Consider the following 25,972-nt stretch of genomic DNA (forward strand, 5'->3'; position numbering starts at 1 on the left):
CTGTCTTGTAAATTTGTGGAAGAGCAATCTTGAATCCATGCTCATCAAAATATTAATATGCAGAGAAGATATCAGTACCAGCTCACTTACTGTCTCTATGCAATATAGGTATTAGAATGAATATACATCAATAGAGACATAGATTTAAAATTCTCCAAGAAAAATATAAAAATGAACTACTAAAACAGATTCAAAATACTTTCATTTGCTAAAAAAACAAAACAAAAAAAAAAAAAGAAAGCATTCTGTACAAACTATTCTGCCTCATGTCTCTCTACATTGTCCTGTCTTACTTATACTGCAAACTAAAGTCAATGGTTGGTCCTTATTCCAGGGGAATGGTTTCCAGAGGAAAAGTATTATTATAAAAACAATTTATTATAAGCAATAATAAATGTGTTTCAAAATAATTCAGCGCTGATAAATACTTATAAAAATACAATGCATAAAGAAATAAAGCAATTACAAGCCAACCTCTAGTCTGGGGAGGCATTTATATTACCATGCAACTGCAATTTCCACACCAAATGCTGAGCTTTTACAGACATTTAACCAGCATGAGTCAGTAGCTGGACATGCTGTGCTAAGAATTCAAAGGCAAAGATTAGAAAGAAGAGAGAAGAGAGAACAAAAGTGAAGAGCAGTAGCATAAACCACTACACAACATGTGGTAATCATTAACAGGATGGCCACCTAAAGGAGTAAGAGCAAATGGTTCAACAGCATGGAGAATTGAGGAAGGCAGCCCCATTTCACTGTTCTCTCCCAGCACCTCTGGTGATTTTACAAAGCAAAACCCACAAGCACAACTTCCATTTACTCAGTTTGCTTGGTGATCAAGTTCTGACAAAATTCCAGCTTTGTGTTGAAAACAATATTTAAAGGCCAAAGGAGAGAGGAGTGAATGTCTCAGAAATTGGAGATGCAATCTACATGCCTCTGGATCTGACATGAGGTAACAACAGCCTCCTGCTTGAAAACAGGAATCACTAGAGACAAAACAAAGCTTGTGTTAGAACTCGTCTCACTCCAAATCATAGCTACTTAAAGGCCTTCAATGGGTGAGATATTTACAGGTATTTACACATTGCTTTCCAATATTCTTTCATTAAGTGAAAACTGGGAGAAGAAGGCAGTGACAGCCCAAAACTGAGATATGGTGACTATGACAAAAATATTACTGAGATCAGTTTGGCAAACAATGTCTAAAAATGCAGCTTTATGCTGCATGGAGTGAATTCTTGCTTCTGGGGTGAGGTTTCTGCAGCCAAAGTCAAGCCTGGATAAATACAGTGCTCCTTCAGGTAAGGCGCAGCCAGATCTAAAGGCAGTAGATTACACCAAGGAAAAATATATCCATGAAAGGTTCAGAAAGTTTATCTATAAGTACCTGATGGGATGGGTGGGGGTTGGGGAGGAAGTAAGGTGTTAGTCTTGCTGTGGATAGTGCTAGAGAGAGGAGGAGATGTGGCAGTATCTTTCATACCATACAGCTTGGACTCTTTGGAAAGGGTGCGTGGCAAAGAGGATCCTCGAGAAGTGTTTGGAGATTCAGTCTTTAGAGTCTTGGAGTTGTAGTGCAACTGGAAAGCAAAGAAAGATCAAGTTACTTGACAGGAAGAACTCAATTTCTGTACAGCCACTGGGTGTCACTCTGCCCCTCCAAAATTTATTTCTTCTCATTATTTACAGAAATACCATTGTAAGATGCATTACATTCCAATTCATATCCTGTACACCAAAAAAACTGAAAAGAATACAAAAAAGAGATAAAATAATAAACTATTTAAAAATGAAACAAAACACAGAGAAACAGAAGAAATTCATTATTTAGGAAAGCTGTCTAAAGCTTGTTTCTCTCTGTTACATCACATACATCCTGTGCCACCTGTGCACACAGCCTTCTTTTTGTCTTAATGTATGGTGGAACTGTCCCGCTACAAAACACAGACATACAGAAACTGGCATTAAAACTAAGAAAAAAAAAAAATCAAAGTAAGATATTCCAAAAGTTCACACTGTGTCCTGTGTGTGCACAACAGACTATTACTGAAAACAGAACATAACAGAAGTTGTAGAGAATGTTAAGTTATTCCTGAATTTGACTAAAAGCAACAGGCAGGACCTGAGCTATAATTGTTACCCCTGCAGATGCCCTGGAATACTGGACATGGACACACTAGACTAGACTAGAAAAGCCAAGCTGGAGCAAGTGAGGAGCATTTGATTTATGGCATTGCCTCAAGTGAATTGCATGAAGTTTTCCTTCAGCAGTGACAGATTTTTCCCTGTTCTTACTCCATTAGGATTTCAAATCACAAAATACAAGGACATCTCTGTTGAGAACCTTTCATGCTAGGATATAGAAACAATGATTAAAAAACCAAGGGAGCGTACAGTTTGACTGTGCTGGAGAGAAAACATTGTCACTGCCTCCCTGCTGAGTTATCCCTTCACTTTACCTTTACATCCACCCCAGGAATATAAAACACTGTTGTTTCCACATCACTGGATTTTGTCTGTAGAGATGATGGCACTTTCTTGCCAGCAAGTAAGTGAGTAGTAGATGCATAATTAGTTTGAAATTTCTTCTTTTTTGAAGGAGACTCTTGATCCAAACTCCTGGAACTTCGATCATAGCTCCTGAAATAAATATCCTCATGTTATTAAAGTAACTTCCTGTGTCACACCGGGCCAGAACAACTGTAACTTACGGGGCTGTTATTAAGCAGTGATAATTACTAAAAACAAAACAACTGCTGGTAACGAACTAGCGCACAAATCTCTTACCTTCGCAAACTGATGTCGTCGTGCTCTTGCTGGAGCATTGTGGGATGCAGCACACACTTCCCACAATCAATTTCAACCCTGATATCGAGCTCAAAGTCAATGTTTCTCTCCGTGGTGGTGCCAGTGACACTCCTGTTGGTGGGTGTTGTTGGCCAGCGCTCGGTGAACAGCTGGTGCACAGCAGCAAAGCCCGTGGCTTTCTTGCGAGAGGTGCTCCTGCACAGGCACAGGTGGGGGGCAGCTATCAGCAGGACATTTACCTCAGCAGGGGCTACAAGGCATTCCCAAACTATGTCCACACTCAGTGCATCATCTTAGAAAAACCTTTTTGGAAAAGGCCTTATCTGGTATGCAGCAACACGGCGACCCATCTTGTGTTAGCACACTGCATTTCTTTATATACACAAAAGAAATTACATATTTGTAAGGATCCACATCATGACATCCAGTTTCTGGAACTACACTCTGTCCGGTGCCTCCAAAACCTCATTTTTCAAGTTCTTTCATTCTGTTCCAAACCCTGAAATTTGTAACAGATAGCTCCTTTTCCAAACAGGATCCCTCCTTCCCACACACAGTCACCTCTAGTGAACACCACCTCACCTGCCTTCCACACTACACTTGAGTGTATTCAGTACTTCGCCAGCAAGAGAATTTGTAGCCTTAAATTCAATATTTCAAGTTGGAGAGTACTGAAAGTATATTCAGGTGTCTTCTCAATTTCTGTGCTGTTCCTCAGGAGCGTTACTTACGGTGGTTTCCTGTAAAAATACGTCCTCTCCCTTTCATGGTCATCCTCCTTCTCCGAGTCGTCGCTGCTGGAGGATGAGCTTTCATCCCGGCGTCCCTCTTCAGGCTGGAAGGGAATGCCGGGTGAGAAGACTACTGGAGTTTTGGGTGAACCAAATACCGAGCATGAGCCTTCACTAGTAGATGAGTAATGGGAGGGACCATCAATAGTTACAGACAAAAGGTCCATTTCTGTCTCCTCTGGAAACTGATTGTGAAAAGACAAAAAGATAGTAAATTTCCACAGATACGATTTCCACTGAGAATGCAGTAGGTAGATCTGGAAATAAAGGAGCAAGAGTGCTGTGAGAAACTCCCATTTCTGAGTTCCTCATAACACGGAGAGAGCAGGTAAAGGAATTGCAAGAGGGATTATGAAAAAGAAGGGAATGAAAGCTTGGTGGGGAGACCTTTGCCATTCCCTAGTGATTGAGCTCAGCCTGGTAGACAAAGAGTCATCATGTCCTTACCAATTTAGAAGGAAAAGAAAACATTTCATTTAAATTTAAGAACTATTTTGCAAGAAAAGGACAGAAGGCAGCCCAAGTGCCCATGACTTGCAGAAGTGTTAGTGAAGGCACTACACAGAATGTACAGCACTGCCCCTGGGCGTCCCAGCCCGAGCACGGAACCAAATGTCCTAAAGGAGCCTCCTGCTTCTCACACAAATCATACCACAAGCAATTTTCCAACACTGAATTCTTAAAATCCTCTGAAAAGCACCTACAAGTGTTAAACACCAGCATTTCCTATGCAGTGTCACTCTAGAGCTATGCAGTTGTTGCCAGCAAATTCAAATTAGAGCTCTGCTGAGCAACTGGCATGATGTCAGGAAAATACATTTTAAAAAAAAATATTCAACATTTGATACCTCTAAGTGATTGATAGTATTTTGCTATGCCAGCAAAACCTAAGCTAACTGGGCTTTTACATAACAGTAAGTAGGGCAGCTTTTAAATATGAACATATTTAAATCTGCAAAGCATATTCCCAGGTATCATTTCCACCATTCTCTCAGAAATAGGAATTTATTTCCTGGGAGCATAAGGAGAGATAGAAGGGAGCAAAAGTACATTACTGTCTCTTCCGTTTGGTTTTTTTTGTTTGCCTGTTTAGTTTTGCTTTTCCCGATTTAAGTTTTGGGTTTGCTTGACTAATTTTTTTTTTTTTTTAAGAAAAATGTTATTTTCCCTAAACGTGGTTTTGAAAACAGTTAAACTCCACTTGTTCTCAGAGTATTGAGTTTTGGAACATTCCCTGCTTGCTATTATCTGAATACTGTCTCATTCCACATTAAAATAAGAATTTTTACAGAAATAAGAGTGTGAGAAGATGTCCACCCACATGGTAATTATTTTGTTCCAGTGTTGACTGCTATTACACTGGAACACAATGTAACAGGTGAAGGCACACACTAAAATCATCCTCTAAAGCACATTTTAAGGCTAGACTTGGGTCACTTTACATTAGTCTTGCTCAGTCTTTAAGCAAAAAGCCAGTAATTCATTTTACAAGAAGTTTTTAGTTTACACAAGGGTGTAGAAGCACTTTTGATTGTTGTTCATCAACAATAAATCACGTTCCTCTGCATAGTTAACTTATTTAAAGTTTTTCAAGCTCGATATACATTCTGTTTAGCTGAGTGCAAAAGAGATGAAATATTGAAAAGCAGCTCCTTATGAGATAAATTAGTTCTTTGGCAAGGAATACTTGTTTCTGCTCAGAAATACCTGAAAATACCCTTCCCCTGGACAGCTGGATTGTTGTGCAATCCCCAAAGCTGTTTGATTCAACTTCATAGAAACGAAAAAGATATAAACATTAAAACAATTACAATAATCTCAGCCATGCAAAATGAACATTTTTAAAATGAGAAAACATATTAAGAATAAATAAAACAACCCCAGACCAATTCAACTATCCATTTCCAACACTGAGAAGGATACACCTGTAGAGTCCAGCAAACCCATACACTTTTCCAAAAACTCTAAATATATACAAACACCAAAAAATCCCCAGGTGATTTTTTGCCAAATCACCTCTGACAGAAATTCCAAGAAAGTGACTACTGTGTGAGCCTACAAAAAATCAATCAAGCAATTTTAACATATTTTTCTCTCATAACTCAATTAATTTCTGTGCCAAGAAACCGAAATACATTAGACTTATTTCGTTGGAAGGTAATCTTCCAAAAACACGTCTGAAATTTGAGGCAAACGCTAAAAGAAGCAGACAATTCTGTTTTGCCTGGATATAATTATCTCATGAACTGGTGACCAAATGGCACAGGAAATACAAGTCTATGGCATGTAAAGTAATTCTTACAGAATCTTGTATGTTGAAGGTTACTCTTGGCCCAGGGGATGCAGCATCCACACGGATATCTGGGAGGTCTTCACTGTCCCCCAGTCGAGAGCTGCAAGCAAAACAAAACCAAAACATCTTCTTGAGTTGTACTACAGGATTTTAGGGTCGTGCAAACATTTAACTACACAAATATAAGGTCATACTTACCATTCTTTTAGGGAAAAATATATAAAATACTTGGGTAGATAAAAGGAAGGAGGGGGAGAAGAAAAGAGAAGGAAGCTGCACATGACTTGGCCAGTATTCTGTCTCTGCTAATTTCTCTATGCAAGCTTTTCAGTCCTGAGCCAACATACAGAAATTACAGAAAAATAAGCTATTTGTAATCTGCCACATGGGACAATTATTCACACACAAAATAGCATCTCCCTTTCTTCTGCTCTTTACAACAGCCCCTTTAAAAGGCAGATGACTGCAAATCAGGCGTAGAAAACAAGATTATTACACAAAGCCATTCTTCCTTATATACATTTCTTCAGTATGTTTTGAAAACAGGATTCTGTAGAAAACCCCAAATTGTCATAGAAATGAAATCTTCTCAGAAGTTTCAGAAAAATGAGGAAAAAATTGCTTTTTAGAACCTTACTGCCTTGCAAAATACCCTACTCCTATCCTGTGTTTTCACCACAAACAGCTGCTGCCTGTGGTAAAAGGGCTTTTCAGGCCAAAGTCCAACACTTGCCCTGTTCCATGTGCTGTTGTGGCTATCACAGACCCCAAATTCCCAGAGGCTCACCTTGTTCTGTCCATTCTCTTGAGAGGTGGCCTCCCTGATGCTGAAATGCTCTTAGATCGGCTGTAGCTGGGTTTGTAGCTCAGACCCCACTTGTCCTTCAAGGAGGCAGCCTTAAACCAGAAACAACATTGCAATGCAACAACTGAGAAGAACACAGAGAAAAACTCTGGCAAGCTAAAACGCTACTGTACGTGGGAGGGCCAGCAAAGTAAAAGGGTTTTGGGCACATTAAGTGCTACAATATTCTCAAAGTAGCTTAATCCTGCTCACCCTCATGCTGGATCGACGGAGCTTCTTGCGGACATCCCTGCGGATGTCGTTCACAGCCACCGATTCCAGCTGCTGATAGCGTTGAATTTCTTGGTTTATGGTCCCTTCACTTGCACCTAATTTCCTGGAGATAAAGCATGGCTGAGATCTCTTACAGATGATGTTTCCACAATTTCAGAAATCTGTGTTGTAAGAATGCTTTCCCTGGGAATTATCCCATTTTTTATTTTGTCCCAATACTTAAGACCAGTGCCAAATATAGCCACAGAATCAGGAAAATGAACATTTAACCCAAAATCCTAATTTCAGACAAAATTTCCCTCCCTAGGTGACAGCGATTTCATTTTAATTACAAACAGTAAAATGTGCATCCCTTTTCATTATTTAACATGTAACTACTAACCTTTATATTGCCATCCCAGACGGCAAATAAATAATAATAAATATATCCATTTATGGTTAAGTCTGTCTTGGGGAAAAGGGAGGGGGAGAAAGCCCTAATAATCCCCAACAAACCATGTTTGCAAATACTATTAGTAAAATACATAGAAGGTCAGATGAAATTTGTCGAATATCAAATAATTTTTCCTTAAGGGTTTTCTCAAGTACAGTATAAGAAAGTTTTCAAGCACTATCTTGAAAACATCATGTACCAGATGAAAAAAAAAAATTTAATATTTTTCTTCTTCTTCTTCCTAAGCTTATTACAGTTCCAAAGTAATGTATTTTGCTAAAGTAATCAGCATGATATTAAATAAAGACAGAACTATGATTTTGAATCAATCAGAAAATTATTATAAATCAGTCATTAAAATGCAGAGTCAGAAAAATACAGACTAATCTGACACTTATGGAACAGCCAGAGAGATTTGAGAGTACTTGCATATACAACCTTTGCTTTTGGAATCCTAAAGGACAATCTTTTATTTTTAAATTTGCACTTAACCATAACAGTGCCACAAGATGTTTGATAAGAACATAAAGCAAATCCCACTTACTTCAAGTCATCAATGACCTTTGCTTGTTCATTGAGCTCTCTAATATCAACTAAACGTTTCATAAATTTCCTTCCTCGCTGTTCTCCAGTTTGGATACCGGAAGCTCCTTGCCGCCGGTGATCAATGATCTCCTGTTTAAAATCAACATTTCATTAATGCCCTCCTCAAGAACTGGACACCATTACGTTTTGAACAACAGGCAAAGCGAATTTCACACCTTCAAATTTGGACTAGCGCATGCAAAAGAATCAATTCCTGTGAACAGGCAGCTGATTGGATTTTTTCCAGTGATCCAAAGCCCATCATTCAGTTAGACACACTGTAACTACTACATACATGTCCCCATGAGCAGGATCTGCCTGCTTTCATATGTGCTCTGCTAGGCTGGAGCAAATCCCGCTTCGCTGAGCCCAAGAGAAATTCTACAGGAACAGAGTATCGGTGGGTTGGGGGGCTCAAACCCAGCAGGTGATTTACAATCCGCTGCCCAAATGTGAGCTTGCGTGCATCTCCACCCAAGGAACCTCCACCTGATTTCTGAACAACAAACAGGAGCATTAGTGTGCTGGGATAATGTTTCCTTAATGTCTCTTGCCTGCTGACAGAGGAACAGCTGTTAAAATGGTTTTGTAGAAAACCAAAAAGCAAGGTCAGCAGCATATGGAGTAGAAGCAGGTTTTTAAGAATTATTGTCATGTTAGTAACTTACTCTCTTGTGAAGAAAACCTAGAAGAAAGCCACACCTTTTACAGTTCAGGTTAGGTGCTGTGTCCCCAACCATATTTTCAAATCCAGATCAATATTGCCACATAATACCAATAGGAATATCATCTGCAACTTGTTGCCTTTGAAATATGGAGTTAGAAAACGCACACACAAACATTTCTGATTTGCAACAAGACCTGAATGAGCTATAAAGACTTGCATGCTGGACTCAAGACTAAGAGCTTTCCATTTGACAGAAGACTTCTGCCAATTCAGTAGCCCTTATTTCGTTGGATTCACTTACTGCATGTAGAGTGGGAGACATGGTGTCAACTTCATCCTCATCTGAAAGGTCAGCCATGTTCACAGAGTTGAGGTCAGCAATGTCATCAATATCTTCCTCTCCTGTCAGTGTTGTGAGGGTGTTGCCCAAAGCATTAAGTCTTTTCCCAATGTTTGGATCCATGTGGACATCAATACCACACATCTTCCACAGCACATTCAGTGTCCAGGTTCCAGCACTACTACTTTCTGTGTTAAAAATAAAATTCTGTTGGAAAATTTCTCCTCTTTTAAAAATACCCCCCATAGTGAATTATGTACTCATTAGCCAAGACAGTGTTAATTACAAAGAACTGCCTTTTCTGCCCATTCTGAGAAAAAAGATACTCCACAACTGAAATGCTGGAGGAAAATAGTTCACAGTATTTCTTTAGTAAGTGATATAACACATTAGGCAGACCTACTGGAAAATACATGCCCTTCAGAGCAAGTAGAAAGCACCTCAAGCTCATACAAATGCAGGCAAGTACACTACTCCAAAACAGAATTTCTAACAGTAAGAAACATAAAACATATCTTTCTGCATGTACAAATGCTGACCTACTTACTCAAGTCTTGAACAATGATGCTGGAAGATGTTACAGTATATGTGTTGTCTGCCTAGTGAATATCCTGTCTGCCCAGGATTTTTCTGAGTGCCACTTTTGAGCATCAAAATACAGACCTTGCTCTAAGCATGACCACACAAAATAGAGGTTTTTCTTTCTAGATCAAGTATGACCAATACAGAGACTGACAGCTATTTCTGAATGCTCTGGAGAAGATCCAGACTACTTAGACAGGGCAGAGAGGGAAGTTGGGAAAAAAGAGAAGCCTTTTCTGGCAGAGGAGAGAGATGGCAGCTCAGGGTGCAAAGCCTCAGCATGAAGAAGATTTAGCAATCCTGAGGACAGGAAGCAATGAGACAACATTAACTGTTTATGGCAACCAATTAAATTAGAACCCAGTTAAAGGACTTAAATTTCATATTTTAGGAATGCTTTATTTATGTAGGACTTGATTTATTTAAACAATCACATTACCTGCTGCAGCTTGTCCTGTTGTCCTAGAACACACTTCATAGGTGCCATCTGGCACAACACCTACAATGAAGCACACAAACCAAATACACTGATTTGGCAGCCAAATTTCTTTGGAGCAGCCCTTCCCAATGCATCCAAATCTTCCAACATGTCTCAGCCAGAGCTTAAAGTATTACAATGATATATATAGCAGGGAAGTTTACTAATAAAGGAAAACAGCAACAAAGGAACATAACCTTTTAGATCCACATCCTTCTGCTTTCAAATTGCCAACGTTTTTGTGGGTTTTTTTGTTTGTTTGTTTGTTTTTGTTTTTTGGGGTTTTTTTTTTGGTTTTTTTGGGAAAGCTCAGCTGTTTTTCAAGCCAACGGGAAGGGCAAAATCAGATTTGTATCTGAAATACTCTTGTCCAGTATGAAATCATCCCACTTACATGCATTCATGACTAGATCTCCTCTTATTTCTGGTTTCCAGTCATCCCAGCTTGTCTCAAAGCCATCAGCAAAGCGGATGCAGAAGTTTTTAAAATGACCTTTGCTAACTAAAGACTCTGAGGAGCAGGCAGTGATGAGTGTGCTTTCAATAGTCAGGACTAAAGCAGAGCCAGTGTCGAGATCTGCAGAGTGGTTAGACTGGAAAATAAAATCACGGGGAGAATTTACTGGTCAGTGCAATGTCACAGTGATATTGCACATTTACTAGATGCCATTTATCTTTCCCTACTAACTGACCCCCCTATTCATATTTCCTTGTCTTTTTCCTCCTCTGCAAAGAGTTTCAAAAGCATCACCTCTGCCAATACAGTGCCTTGCTCTGGTGTTTCCTAAATGCAATGCCTACATTTAAATTCATTAGGGCAGCAGGAGTCAAGCTCGTCTAGACAAGGAACAAAAATCCATGTTTAATCAAGGGCTATCATCCATTTGGCCCCATGACCACAGAACTCAAGTCCAGGATCAACTCTTGTCTCCAAGAAAGATGACACATGGACACATGATGTGACTGAACAAAGATTAAAAGTAGCTTTAATCTTTATGTGAATTTTTTTTTGGCGCTTATTTTGATATGTACAATTAAATACAATCTTAAGTGTACAGATTAACTGATTAATTTCTAGCTCTGTATATGCACATCTATAATTATGTTTCCCTGTAAAAAAGCCCACATATTTCCTTTATAAATGAGACCTCTTTTGAACCTTTTATCACCTGGTTCTTGTACACCACACACAAACTGGTATTTTAACAGACTTCAAATAGTCACACTTTTGCTTACCTGGGGTGTGTTTGTGATGGGCAGGCAAATTCCTAAGTCATTGACAGTCAGCTGAAGGAACAGGGTCCCAAAGGCCTGTGCAGAGGTCTGCTGGATTCCAGGCAGCATATCCACCACTTCTTTCGTGGCCATATGAATATCTTTATGTAAAGCCATTCTCTGTTCATTCCAGTTATCATAGGCGGCCTTGTAGTTCAGCCAGAAGAGCACAGCTTGACCAGGAAACCAAAAATGCTTAATTGAAATCAACAAGTTAAAAATAACAATGCACGTTCACTAAATGATTTTATTTTTCCTTTTTACAGCCCCTCCATTACTTTAAGTTCAGAGTATGTATAACAGTGGACACATGCACATTCAGGCTGTGGTGATCAGGCTTGTGCTTCTAAGGACAAAATGGACAAACCTGATCATTTACCATCAGAGTTAACACATTAAAATAGAGAAAGTCCTGCTGTTTTCAGCATTATTCACCTGTGAGGATTTACAACAGCAGCTTCCTCCAAACCATCTGTAAACTAATCACCTCAACACGTGGAATTTTTGATGTCTGATGACAGATTTATCAATCTGTTGGACATGGAGGAAATCTCTCAAATTTCTCAGCTACTTAACACAAAACAGATTGAATCTTGAATAATCAAGCCTTTTGAGAAAAAAATAGCTCTTCCTCAGTATGAACACAAACTTTTAGCAACTGTCCACAATACCTCTGTCAAAGGCCACAGGCTGGGCAAAAACAATGGGTCTGTTCAGAGTAATGAGCACAGCTTCCCTGTCTGATGAACCACTGATTTCCTCTCGGAGAGCATTTCTTAATCCAATTCTTGTCTTGAAATAGGCAACTTGATGAAAGTCTGAGCCAGCTTCTTCATAAACCTTAAAATGTTACAAAGAAACGAAAGAGGGAGAGGTTTGCACCAGGGAAAAGCTCAGGGATGGGAAGAAAAAAAAAAAAAAAAAACAACCCCAAATTACTGCATTTAACAAAACATAAAATTAAAACAAGTTGTGTCCTGTCCTCTTTTTCTTCTCTCACCAAAATCTCTTTTAGGATCTTCTCTTTTCTTGCGTTAAGGTCTGATCACGGCATTATTTTTATTTATCACAAATTGCTTACTAATGCAGCTATTTATATATCCAGATCCTCTATTGTGATAGTTTTATAGATTTATGAGTCCTAATATTTGTATTTCCCTGTCTGTTTCTAGGCAGCACTAAATACTTTCATATCCTAGGAGTGACTCCAGGTAACACCACGTTTAAGAATACAAGAGGTACAACTGTCAAACCAAGACAAAGTAGATCAAAATGTAGGTCTAGCAACATTTGGATCTCCTCTGATCATCTTCTTTCATTCAAATATTCTAAAGATGGTATCAATATCAACAAAGTTTTGAGTTTGGCTCAGTAGAAAGGCTGTTACCCTTCCAAGAGGCTAGGAAGTCCCAAGATATTAATAGTATGGGGGGAAAAAAAAAAAAACCAACCCCAAAACAAAAAATCAGCACTGTACAACAATCTCTTGGCTTTATTATGTAGTCTTTTAATCACACATTATTAAGAACATCACACGCAAAGATTCCGAGCACTAACCTGATGTTTTACAATCTGTCCCAGTGCCAGATTCAAATCTACCTGGCATTTTCCAAACAGTTTGAGGTAGCTGCTACTTCCAGGCATTGCTTTGGTTTGCAGTCTGTTGGAGAGCTCAAGCTCTATCAACCCCGTTTCAAACCTCACAGCACGCATTGAGGGAGTTGTAGCTGTCACCTGAATTCCCTAATGGATAAGGAAGGTACAAAGTTAGGAGCATCTGGTTCAGAGACATGATGACAAAGGAAAAAAAAAAAAACCCAGCACTGTTTTGTCACCATAAGATTACCTTAAACTGCAGGCTCAATGAGTAAAGAAGAATTTTTGGTTTATCTCCATCTGTTGTGCCATCATGTTCATTCCAAAGAGGTATTGGCTGCTCCCCTCCTGTACACATTAAATATGCACAGTTGCAGTTTCACCAAAGACAATATTTTAAAACCAATACATATAAAAAGGTGACCATGATTTAAGCCACACTTTAAACAGTGACTAGTTGAAGGTTATTAAAAGACAAATGAGTATTGAAGACATGAGTGCAGATTCTCTCCACTAAGAATGAAGGAACAGAGGCGTGTTCCTCCCTCCTGGGAAACTTTCCACAGGAAGTCTCAAAGCCTGTAAGGAGTGACACCTGCATTTCAAAAAAGGTGTCATTTGTCCCCTGCACCAATGTATCTCTTACTTATCTGACTATACAAGTTTAACACTTGACCAAATTCTACACAAATTCCTTGAAATGAGGAACTGAAATTATATCAGTATTTTTCAATGAGAGTAAGGAAGAGTATTCTGCAATTATTTTATTTTTGGGTTTACTTCCTCATCCTGGCACAATTTGATCCCAACCCAATTGCTTGAACAAGCAATCCTGGTTTTAATTCTCCTTGAGATTTATCTACATCCCAACTTAGTTTAAAGGAAGAGCTTACTGCTGGAAAAGGCTAAGCCATTAATTCTTTCCAAATATGCCAATTGATCTAATTACAATTATTTGGTGGTAAGGACAAGCAGTTAAATCACAGATTCAGAAAAACCCCAAGCAACAATAAATTTTTATCTGGTAATTTTATTTTAATCAACACTGCCTTCAACTTCCAGGTGCAATTATTATGGACTGCTCTGTTCATCAACTAGCTCTCAATCTGTACAACTTCACCTTCAGTAACTGGTAGTCACACAGTTTTTATGCAAGGATAATATGCAAACAATGTTGTAGTGCAACACAAATTGTATTGAGAAAAAACAGTAGCACATCACACTAATTGGTATTTTCAAGCCATTAAAAAAGTTGCTTTGCTCCAAGCCAGAGGGACCAAGCCAATTTCTGCCCTCATTGTTCTGCACTGAGCATCCAGACCCACAGATTTCTGACATGACCACATCCCTGCTGAATTACTCCAATATGGAAGGCAACAGCCACATTTCAAAAACCATCAGGCTGCTACTTGCAATACAAATTTACGGTCTGTAAAAGCAGAGAAACAGCACTGGTAGTAAATTTCTCACATAAAAATGCAGGGGAGATTGAAATACAGAGTCTAAGAAATGCTGTAAAAGCTAATAAAGGTTTCCTGGTTCAGCACTGTATGCTCTTCTACAAAAAAAAAAAATGTTAAAAAAGAATAATGACAGCTATCAGAAGATTTATTCTTTCCCTAAGCATTCTGTTATTACCCAATACTAATATATTTTGGCTGGAACAAATATCAGGGTGTCTCTTGTTAGTCTTGAGGGAATTTGGCATTTTCCATTTTCTCCACTGCATTTTCTAACTGCCTTGAGGATACATCATGTGGACCTGCACCATTCTTTTATGGCATTTGTACACCTGAATATATACACACACACACAGGGACATGAAAGGAGGTAAATGCACACACAGACACTCTTTTCACTTAGTTTCACTTTTAATTTCTTTCCTCGTGATGTTTCCAGCCGTTGATGAATCTTTCCACTAAAAATTAGCTGCATTTCTGTAACAGCCTTTTAGGATAACTCAAAAAATGTTCAGATCAAATGAAGTGAATACAGAAAGTAACCTAGCCAAGGTGACACCACGGAGAAACAGAGGCTGATGTCCCGAATGCCAAACAATCCTGCTTCCCAATAAAAGTCCTGCTTATGATAAACCTAGAATAATTTCCAGAGCCTCTGTTATTATTTCAAAATCCAGTCCTGCTTCCTGCTGCTGATTGCAGTGCTAGAGATGAAATGAGGGTGTCTGTGAAATTAAAGAGCTGATCCTGAGAGCTATATAATGTTACCATCAAACAAGGTTTAAGGATCTTACTTCAAGTAGCTTGTAAGTGTTCTGCTTACCTGAAACCTTCTGTATGACCTCGTTTACCTCCTTCATGAACACTTTTTGAACAAATACTAAATGGTTTAAAAGGTCAGTTGTGAGATTATGTTCAAAGGAGCCAACCTGCAGAAACAGAACATTTGAGAATAAATCTTAAGTTTTAAGAAGAGTCGATTTTCAGGTTTTTTTACTTTTAGCTGCAAACATCAGAATTCTCAATTACAAATATGCCAGACTATTCTCCTGACTAAAAAATTAGTTAGTAGAAATGCCCTGCTTTTCCCCGGCAGGTAAGTTTATTTTAAGCAGCATCCCTTTTCTCTCTAAGAAAATTAACTATGGAAATCGGCATTCAAGTAGAACCTCTGAACAGAACACTCTGTGTCAAGCAGAAAATTTTTTATCATTAAGGTTCTATGTCATGTCATTATTCCGCTTATGGAGCTGTCTAAAAACAAAAAAACAAAACAAAACAGCTACAAAACAATAAACAGTTTTCCAGTTTTTCTTTCAGTATTTGGATTCAACCTGTAAACCTGCGAGTTCTGGAGGAGGTAGATTGTTAAAAAAAAAGTCAAGATGCACAGAAAGAATTGTAACAGAAGGGAAATAAGTTCTCAAAGATGAGTGCAGCCTTCAAGAGCTACCTCAGCCACACAGCGCAGGTAGTTCCCCTGTAGGTAGTAGCCTTGCTTGGCAGGGAGCTCATCGATGCTCCAGATCTGGTCAGAATAAGTGTCATGCTCTTCCATGATGTATTTCCCTGACATGGTGACAGGAGGCAGGTTGAGACTGGCCGAAGGAGGAATGGTTGACATGTCAGTGGCAGAAACTTTTGAGGTGAAGCGCAGTCTGTGGTTTGGAAGTTCAAAATTAAATCTGGTCTGGGCGCCTGTAAAAGAAAGGCGGGGAAAGAAAAAGTGTGAACTGAGAAGAGAATCTCTTATTTGTCATTAAGCTTAGGAACAGTTTTTGAACAAAAAAAAATTGAAATGTTTAAAATCTTGTTGAAGTGCACAAACCTAAACAACTATAAATAACCACCCACACAATTTTGGGTTGCCTTAATTTCTAAAGAAAACAAAGACTCCGCACTAGTAAGACTGAGAAGAGAGTCATACAAACCACCTGGAGTGTACAGAGACCCTACGAGACTACTCTCAAGCAGCATCACAAATTAGAATTCAATTAACCAAAGATCATAAACTTGTTCTGGCAGCTAGAGGGAAGCTTCCTGGGAAGGTGCTATATATGAATGTATCCATGTCTTCATGCGCTCATGCATTCTGCCTCTGGGAATTAATTGTCTGCAACAACCACAGTGTAACTTCTCTACATGGGCCCATCTGACTGATTAAAAAAAAAAAAAAAAAAGCTGATGGCAACAGATTCAAAGCTCTAGCCGTAACTGAGCAGAACCACTGTATGCCTCTGGATGCTTGTAGGAAGGCCAAACTAAAAGCAGCCATGTTGGTAAAGTTCCAGAGAACTGTTACCTGTCATTCCATGACTCCTCATTCTTCCCATCTTGTATTCCGCCTTCAGGGAGGGCAGGAGCGCCGCTCCAATAGCAATCCCATCTATCATGGCACTGAACTTCAGCACTATGGGCTTCTTCTCCAAGCCTTCTGGCAGCTGCGGGAACTCATTTGTTTCAACCGGGGTTTGATTGACGCTCGTTGGAGTCTTCTCAGAGGGCAGAGGAGTCGCCACATCTTCTTTGGCCGGCTGGGGGCTGCGGACCGAGACAAAGAGCAGGAAACCCTCCCCGTTAACCCACGGCTGCGCCACGGATACCGGAGGCGGCCAAAGCCCGTGAGCGGGCGGGAGCTGGGAGCACTCACGCGGTGGAGGGCTGGCGGATGAGGTCGGAGATCTGCTTGGAGAGCTGGTGGGAGCTGCGCACCATCATGCTGTGCAGCGTGGCCGGGTGCTGCGGGATGTTGATGCTGATGGCCCCCACCTTCACCACGGCGGCGTTGTTGGTTTTCAGCCCCCTCTGGGCGCTGTACAGGGCCTGGGATTTGGCAATGCTGCACTTCACCACAGTTCTGACAGCAAAAGGGAACAGCGGTCATTCGTGCGCCCTGCCAGTTGTAGGTTAAACTGAGTTTTTAAGTGCAACCTGAATTTTGAAATAACTTTGTTTGTCAACTACACCCACATTGCTTTTTATTTCACTTTACGCACAGATGCACTCACTACATGCCACACTTAAGGGAACTACACGTCATGCATGGCAAAAACACCTGTTCAAAACTGCTATTCTTGCCTAAAGTAAGGCCATTTCAGTGCACACACACCAGGCTGCACATAGACAGACAAATTTTCACACACACACAGAAACAAAAATGAGCCTTCCATTTCAACTCCTGTTCAGGAATAAGGATGAATCATCCTTTTGGGAAAAAGTCAAATCTGAGTTTTGCATCCAAACAGGTCACTGGAGGAAGTACTTAACAGTAAATACAGAGCATGTGATAGACAAATTTGTAAATCAATACTGATGTTTAATTCAAACAGATGGTTCCAAAACACATCATCTAAACTTTTTTTTTAATGCTGAGGAGGATATGGTTCACAATCGTTACCCAAGATAAAAATATAACTGCACTAAGCTGACAGTTTTAAATGTCGTAACAGAATTTTGGCATAGCAGAATTCACTTAGCTCCTATTAAAAAATATACTGGGGCAACACATTAATGTTTCTATGGTCAATTCCTGGAGGGTTACTCAATGGAAGTGTATTAGACAGCAAACACAGAATTACAGCCTCAAAAAGAAGGACATGTAGTTGTCAGGATACAAAACCTCAACTAAAATGGCTGAAAAATAGACTATAAAATTGAAACATTCAATGAAAGTTTCTCAAACACTATATTTCAAGGGCTATAACTAAAACACCTTTTGCATCTTATTTAAATTGTTTATAAACAGTTTGGTCTCATGGTGAAAGAGACAATATTCTATGAACTCCATTCTCTAAGTAATATATCCTCTTATTCTTATGTTAAAATATCAGCAAGCCCAAAGCAACCCAGATGTGGAAATATAAACCAAAAAAAAAAAAAAAAAAAAAAGACATCACCCTTCTGCTTATAATCAAGAAATACACAGCACTGTAAGACAACCACTGGCCTATCAACAGCAAATTAATTGACTGAAGTTCAAGGAACATTCTCAGATTTTCACAGCTACACAAGAGATTCAATGACCTAAAGCAGCTCAGAAGTAATATTTTAGGGCAGACTGTCAAGAAGAAATTATTTCAAAACATGTGATGAAGGAAGAAACAATTCACAACAATTTTCAGAAAAACAGTATACAAATAAACATTACTTAAGAAATGGCCAGAATTGTTTCAATCCAACTCTTCAAAAGAAAAACATTATCATTTCTCTTAATGTTTGCACATTTCCTACCCTCTTCCTGCTAACATTCTGACTCAAAACTGTTGAGAAGCCAATCAAGAAGACATTTTCATCTCCATCTAAAACAAAATATTACTGTATTCAAACCATTTTAAATATTTCCTGTATTAAAAATGTATTACACCAGCATAGCTGTTGCAGGAGAAAAAAAATCAGCAAAATTAATTATGCTTTTCTCCATATTTCATGCAACAAATTAATTTCACCACTGCTTGCCTACAAAAAAACCTACTTCCATGACAGAATGAAACGACAGTGGAACAACTGTCTGGCTATCCATTTATTGTTAAAGACCTGCAGCTTGCTTACCTACAGTGATACAACCAGATGTTTTACAGGTGTATCTCAATAAAATCATTCATTATTATTTAAGTTATACACCAATAATGCTTCCAGAAAGAACTCAATATTCTCACATCAATACTGTAAGTGATCACTCTCCAGAAAAAATTGTGATAAAAAGTCGTCGTCCCACTATAGAAATGACTATAAGACCAGTACTTAAATTTTTGGGAATGTTGTAAAAGGTGGGGGTGGGAGGAAATGTCAGCAGGGGCCCATAGCACACCCTGAAAACCCAGGCAGCAGCAGATACCTGAGGCGTGAGTAAAGGGATCCTTCCCTTAATTCCAGCCAAAAGGAGTTTACTTTCTAAGCCAGAGGCTGCATTGTGTTCATGACTCACCACCAGACCTATCCTACACTGATGTATGCAATGCTTTTGATCATTTGTATTTTTGTTGACCACATCATATGGCAGCGAATTCAACAACTCTGTGATGCACTGGTTCAACGCTGCTACCAGACAAAAAGGAACAGAAATCCCAATATTTCCCTACGTCACTTGCAATTTTACAGTCCATCACCTCTCCTTCCAGAGCTAAAAGGACATTTTAAGTTAATTCTGTATTATCACAACACTGAATAAACAGACACTGTGAGAGAGGAGACGTGCACCCACACACACAGATCGTCAGCACGCCTGGGAGTTAAACCAGCAACAAGGAAATAAAGACAAAAAGGAATGGCCCTACTCATGATGACACCACAGCTACCACTCCAAGCTCAGTAGTTCCAGAGTAAATCTCACCTCTGTGTTCCCTTACATTTATCAACAGTATTTCAGCTCATTAAAATAAGTACAGAAGCAGGTCTAAAGAACTTAAGGGGCAGTGAAACCCATTCTAACATTACAGTAGTGAGTGCAGCGCAATAGCAGCCCCTAAAACTACATTGCTAACACTGACAAGGGGGTTTTTTAGGCAGGTATTTAGGTAGGCTTCATTAAAAAAAACCTCATCTGGGTAATACCAGATGTTAAACTAAAATGCATTCAACATCTGCCTCCACAATCACACACAGTAGGAATGCAGCCATTAGCTACACAACACAGATTTAATTGCAAGACTATTAAACATAGTAATATGACATACAGAAACTCTTGTTTGGCTGTGCTTGTAGGAGATGTAGGAAAATCCTCCAGTCTACAGATGAAGATTGAAGAGAAAGCAAGAAAAACAAAAACAAAGCAAATAAAGAATAAACATTCATGCAAAATTAGTCAGTTAATTTAATTGTAACCCACAATATGACATTTATTTTCCAAATTACCAAGTTTTGGTTTTGCTCATGTTTGTCCTTTGTTCTTGTTTTTCAGATTGATCATTATTTCCCCCATTTCTTTTTGTACCCTCCCCCTCTATGTTAAACAGACATGAAGAGCTTCGGTCACCTTCAGAAACCCTTCATGACTGTCAGATTGGAACTGTTATTTATCCCTCTGAAACAAACTTACTGGAAGCTATTTAGCTGAGAAAATTTTATAATTCTTTTAAGTTTTAATTTCTATGTAGCATCCTCCATCCTACTCAGGAATTAAAAGGAGAGAGAAACTCAAGTGACATTGTTTAGCCCCTTTCTTAGAGTCATGTTCCAAGACCAATCCACATACTGAGGGTTACCCAGCTAACACCCAGACTGTGTGAGGGTGATCTGTGCTACAAAGAAGTGTGGTTCAGCTCATTCTGCAACTCAAACAGAAAGAGATGCAGCTGGGAACAAATTAAAATAATGCATGGGCTTTTTGAGTCTGCGAACCTGGCAGAAATTAAAAAGCCAGAACAATATGGATGCTGAGCAAGTGGTTGACAGTGTTCGTGCACAGGAAGTGGCTCTCTCCCCCCTTCCCTGCCAAGTTTTGTCAATTATATAAAGGGTGGAGAAGGGATATTAGAACTGCAAAATTACATGAGAGAACAAAGAATGATGCATCATGAGAGGTGAAAAATATATCTATTAAACAAACACTACAGCTTTTAAACAGGAATAATTAACATCAGTAGATTAACTACTCCCTACAAACCTCATATGGTTTGAACCTACAAGTTTCAAAAAGGAATCAGAAGCATAAGAGAAAGAGTACAACTCAAACCACTTCTATGAACTTGAACAATTTAAACTGTGAGACTTCCTACTTACTGGATATTTGGGGTAATTCCCTCCAGCAGGACAATATTGACACCTCCTATGTGAGCAGTGGCACATGTCTCAGTCATCTTTTGGTGTAGCACATCTTTAGGAAAAAAAAATATGTTTAACAGCATTTCAGTCAGTACAGTACTTCAGGTATGCTTGCTGCTTTTAAAAAGCTTGCAGCAGGAAAATAACTGAAAAATTACAGCTTTAGCAGTCACATTAAGTGAGGCCAACTATCAACTGTACCAAGAAGAAAGCTTTTGAAAATCAGTGACTGTCTTCAAAGAGAATTTCCTCCCTGGCACTTTCTGAAAATCTTGCATCCTTTTAAAATCCTTAAATCCTAGTAACAGCTTTTAAAAGAACTTGCTAAATACTATTCTATTACACATACACGTATTACATGTGCACATGAACATATAAAATTGCCAGCGAATTTAATTCAGGAGCTCATCCCACCTTTCATTTTCTCTTTGAGGGTGAAGCTGCCGTGGATTCTCTTCAGCTCAGATTCCATGGTGAGGCCACCAATGTCAGCCTCCAGGTGGGTTCTGTTCACCATGCCAATCCCAAAGACAATGAGGGTCACATGCTGGGGCTCCGAGGTCACCAGGCTGCGCTTGCGCCCGTTCTCCTGCTCGTTCTCAAACACCACCCTGCAGGCAGGCTCAGTGGGGCTTCGAACACCTACAGCAACACCAGCAGTTATTTAAGGCTTTATCTATAATAAATCCTTGGTGGATCCCATTTATATTTGCATTTCAAACCAAGGATCACGGAGCTTTTGTGTCAAGAAAACTGTTCAGGAAAACGATCTGCACTTCGTTCGCCCCACCCCAATACCACTGCAACTGAAGCAAATCCAAGACATGATGAAGACAATAATTAATCATGTGGTGTCATTCTTATTCATAGATATGCTCTTATGTACCCTATATAACTATTTGTTATGATCAGATTTTATTGTTGTACCAGAAAAACGCCCTGACAGCTTCCAATGGTCCCGTTTATTTTCCGATCATCTGTTTTGGATGAGCAAGTTTTCCTTTTCAACACTCAGGAGGCTAAAAACAGTGTAAGAAAATTCATATTTCGTGCAGATATTGTAACTGTGGATATGATATTCTGTGCATGAAAGACACTAGCCTCTGTTTAACAAAAGTTCTCATTTGAGACTTCCATAGATTTCATTCTAGGGTTAAAAGAAATCCAAACTATACAGCTATAGAGCAACTATACCATCCCCTGCATATTCACAGCAACCTAAATTCAGCAACAAAAAGAACAATACAAAGTCAGCTTTCAGATTTACTCTGGTGTGCTGAAACACACTGGAAATAGCAATAATTACACCAGATCTCAAGATTTTAGGTGAAATTATGACCCAAACATCTGTAACTTTTGTGGAATTTCATGAAAATCAGTATTTCACTTTTCCTGCTCTCACAAAAAGGTTTACAGGTTTTTTTTCCTATCAGTCATTCCTGAGGCAGAAACTGTCTCCTAAATGGCTTATGCACATACTTGCATGTTTTCACAGAATGATAATAAACAGCATTTCCAGTAGTCCCTTGAATACAAAATAGCACCTCAGAGGAACAAATTCAATCCATACTACAAAATTAGTGAGAAAAGTTGAGCGTTTCTTTGGTACATCATCTTGGTGAACTAATCAAAAGCTCCTCTCCATCCTAACCACTTGCCCCTCGGATCCAAGTTAGATGGGGTGAACAACTCTCAAAATCCACCTCACAACCAAATTTTGGAACATCCCTTTTGAACAAAAGCACACGCACTCAATTATTTGGGGTCATGAACCACTTTACCTGTTGGCCCAAAAGTTTCAGAAGACTTTTCTAAGATGCCAGTTGGATCAGAAATGAGTGAGTAGAAGTTCAGTAGCTTATACATATTTTGCCAGCACTCTGCAGAGGGCTCGCTCTGTTCCGACACGGTAATGGAATCGGAGTCATCCATATGGATTGTCACGTGGTCAACCACATCTTTGGAGCCTTTCCTGGACACTTTGGAAGTCCTTCGCTCCGACCTCCCCAGGGAATTCTTGTTCCTGGACTCCTTCTTGTTGTTGTCGTTGTTTGCTCTCTTGCTCTTGGTGTTGTTCACCCTGGTGCCCCCGTTGAGGCTCCCCCGGGAGCTGCGGCTGAAATCCGAGGAGCGGAAGTCCCGGTGCTTGCGCGTTTTGAAGGTGGGGGTCGGAGAGGCCGAGCCGGCCGTGTACCTGCTCAGTTTGATGTCTGTCTGAGTGGCCTTGATGTCATCAATCATGGTGCTGAACTGGTGGATGAGCCTCACCAGGGCCATGTCCACGTGCTGGCTGATGGACTGGCAGGAAATGGTGAAGTTGCAGTGGAAGGTGTTGTAGTAGCGCTTGTTCAAGTCATGGAAGGAAAGGGCATTGGTGGAGTTTTGGTGGGGGGTGCACATGGACTTCTCCATCACCACAGCACTAATGCTGAAAGTCTCCAACATCAAAGCTGGTTTGAATTCCAGAGGAGGAAGATTGACAGCTCCTTGCCTAAGGAAGGGAGAGGTACAAGTTACTACTGAGTTGCTTTGTATCAGAGTGAGAGTCAAATGCATTTTTACACAGCTTACATCTAATTTACTGAACCCAGCCTTGTATTTCCCTTAGGACGTCACCGTTTTACCACAGTTGTAAATATAATAAAATGAACTTTTACAGTTTCATACTATGTGCTACTAACATAAAAGTCATCCAGTTCTGTGGAACCTAGCTTGGCATGCAAACATTCCATTCTGTCCTAAAGCTCTGCCCAACACTGGTCTGAGGGAAGATTGAGCATTTTCACAAAAAAGTCACATCATTATTATTTACAGGATTAATAATTAAACACCATTTCAGAGCCACTCAAATTGCCTCACCACCACTACTACTCCCACCAGCTCTCCCCCCTTCCCCAGCCTCCATTTTTCAGAAGCAGCTGAGATTCAAACAGTTACAATTCCCAAACCATTCCACAGGAAGATTAAAAATAGTATTTTAACAAGAAGACAAAGTGAAAGATTAGAAGAATAAAGGGCTTCTTCTTATCCAATGGAAGTGATTTGGAAATCTGCCACCACATGAAAACCCTAATTTCTGTTCTTTAGCCAACATACGTATTTTTACATCTCATCATACCTTCGGGCTCGCTTGCTTTTCCTTTCCTTTGCTGTGTCCGAATCAACAATATCTGCTCTGAGGCAGTCCAGAGTTCCTGAGAAAGAGAGGTACTCTCCAAAGTACATCCTGTAGCACAGGGGCATCGCATCCTGCGACTGAATACCTGTGTAACTCAGCAGAGGTTTGAAAACCACCTGCAAAACAAAATCCACCCGCGTTTAGTTACGAAGGCCTTGATTATTTCCACGCTCTTGCTCATCATCTGGGGATGTGCAATCCCAGTTACCTGCGCATCTGCCAGCTGGACAGCAGGAAAGCCTTGGTTGCCCTCTTCTACTCCTGCAATGTCATCCTGGCTGGTGCTGTGCTGCGAGTGGGTGCCATCCAGGGTGTTCTGGTCGCTGGACAGAACTGTGTTGAAGTCTGAAGCAGAGGGGATAGTAGGAAGATTGGGTGCCACACCTGGAAAATAAAGACCCATGGAACACTAACACCACAGCAAATCTTACCACCACTGACTTGATTAATTCAGCAAGATTATTTATACAGATAAACCAGCCACAGTGAGGTCCGCAACCTCAGAAAGGTGGCATTCAGGATAAAGAAACAGCCTAATATTGCTGGAACAGGTAGAGATTGTCCATTGAAATTTGAGAAGAGCTCTTCTGCAGAGAAACACATTCCAGTTTACAAAGGAGCCAGAACAGTTCAGCAACACATACAGCACAATGAAGTTGGTAGGATCAGACTATCGGTTCAATGCTAAAAAAAACTAAAACAACTTCTTATTGCCTAAGATAAATATAGCACCGTTGAAGGAGAAAAAAAAAATCGAGTATAGTGTTAGTGAAAAAGAAAATTAAGACACACAATGAAAAGTCTGGATGATAACAGGGCAAAAGAAAAAAAAAATGAGCCGCAATAAAATGTTACACATCTCCTTCTTTAATTCACCTAAGACTTTCAGAAAGGTATTTCTTTCTTTATTTCCTTACACCACTTAACCCATTCCTACATTACTCTCAAAACACATGTTTGTTTAGTCTCAAAATTGAACTGAGAAAGAGCAAGGATTCCAATGCATAAATCACAAAATAAGCATACGCAAATTAGATCAAAAACAGCCAACAAAATTAAGTAACTCGGCAATGAGATGATTTCATGGCTTCACTTTTGGCAGCTACACATGGTTTTAGTAGCCACACTGACAGCTCCAAACGTAAGAAAAAGCTAAATTTTTGGAGGCAGGGTGAGGCAAAAGAAAACAGCAGTTTTGCTTAAATCCCATCTTTTCATTTTCCAGGTAGCAGGCAAGTCCCACAAGTAATACTTTGAACCAATTAAGTTCTGTTGTACATAAATCACTCCCTCAATTACTTCCAGTCAGAATGTGGCAAACACAGGCACAGCCAACCCAGAACCATCTGGAACTCAGCTACAAATCAGCAATACCTGTTGGAAGGCTGTTGTGCCCAGACTTGGTGGCTGGACTTTCCTGTACAACACTTCCCCTGTTGCCCACGGCATTGGACATCCAGTTATAGAAACTCACAGAGGAGGGCTCAGACAGCAAAGGGTGCTCAGACAGCATGTCTGTGGCCACAGTATTTCCTGTGCAGATTAAGCAGAAACTTCAGCATTTCTTGCATCCAAGTCAGCAAAAACAAGGAACACGGCACAATTTCACTGACAACACCTATAAACTGTAAAAAATCAGCTTAATT

General features: G+C 39.7%; 1 protein-coding gene across 8 annotated transcripts in view; it reads right to left on the reverse strand.

Annotated features, from left to right (window-relative positions):
* Positions 1-25,972, reverse strand: part of BLTP1 (bridge-like lipid transfer protein family member 1) — an 86,403-nt gene that overhangs the window by 8,723 nt on the left and 51,708 nt on the right. The window contains exons 43-70 of one of the 8 annotated variants that reach the window (XM_062493136.1): positions 25,701-25,859; positions 24,535-24,710; positions 24,267-24,442; positions 22,930-23,639; positions 21,563-21,790; positions 21,107-21,200; positions 20,062-20,112; positions 17,040-17,246; positions 16,692-16,930; positions 15,843-16,087; positions 15,213-15,318; positions 13,180-13,277; positions 12,891-13,076; positions 12,005-12,173; positions 11,295-11,506; positions 10,453-10,651; positions 10,020-10,079; positions 8,960-9,186; positions 8,287-8,487; positions 7,951-8,081; positions 6,953-7,076; positions 6,683-6,792; positions 5,905-5,995; positions 5,310-5,372; positions 3,543-3,787; positions 2,791-3,006; positions 2,463-2,643; positions 1,391-1,583 (exon numbers count right to left, since the gene is read on the reverse strand). In XM_062493136.1, the coding sequence (XP_062349120.1) occupies positions 1,391-1,583; positions 2,463-2,643; positions 2,791-3,006; positions 3,543-3,787; positions 5,310-5,372; positions 5,905-5,995; positions 6,683-6,792; positions 6,953-7,076; positions 7,951-8,081; positions 8,287-8,487; positions 8,960-9,186; positions 10,020-10,079; positions 10,453-10,651; positions 11,295-11,506; positions 12,005-12,173; positions 12,891-13,076; positions 13,180-13,277; positions 15,213-15,318; positions 15,843-16,087; positions 16,692-16,930; positions 17,040-17,246; positions 20,062-20,112; positions 21,107-21,200; positions 21,563-21,790; positions 22,930-23,639; positions 24,267-24,442; positions 24,535-24,710; positions 25,701-25,859 (5,097 nt within the window). The remainder of the gene's footprint in view (positions 1-1,390; positions 1,584-2,462; positions 2,644-2,790; positions 3,007-3,542; positions 3,788-5,309; positions 5,373-5,904; positions 5,996-6,682; positions 6,793-6,952; positions 7,077-7,950; positions 8,082-8,286; positions 8,488-8,959; positions 9,187-10,019; positions 10,080-10,452; positions 10,652-11,294; positions 11,507-12,004; positions 12,174-12,890; positions 13,077-13,179; positions 13,278-15,212; positions 15,319-15,842; positions 16,088-16,691; positions 16,931-17,039; positions 17,247-20,061; positions 20,113-21,106; positions 21,201-21,562; positions 21,791-22,929; positions 23,640-24,266; positions 24,443-24,534; positions 24,711-25,700; positions 25,860-25,972) is intronic. The other 7 variants (XM_062493139.1, XM_062493143.1, XM_062493142.1 and 4 more) reach the window with 7 other exon arrangements.

This window comes from Cinclus cinclus, chromosome 5 (genome assembly GCF_963662255.1).
Source record: "Cinclus cinclus chromosome 5, bCinCin1.1, whole genome shotgun sequence".
Classification (NCBI taxonomy): Eukaryota; Metazoa; Chordata; class Aves; order Passeriformes; family Cinclidae; genus Cinclus; species Cinclus cinclus.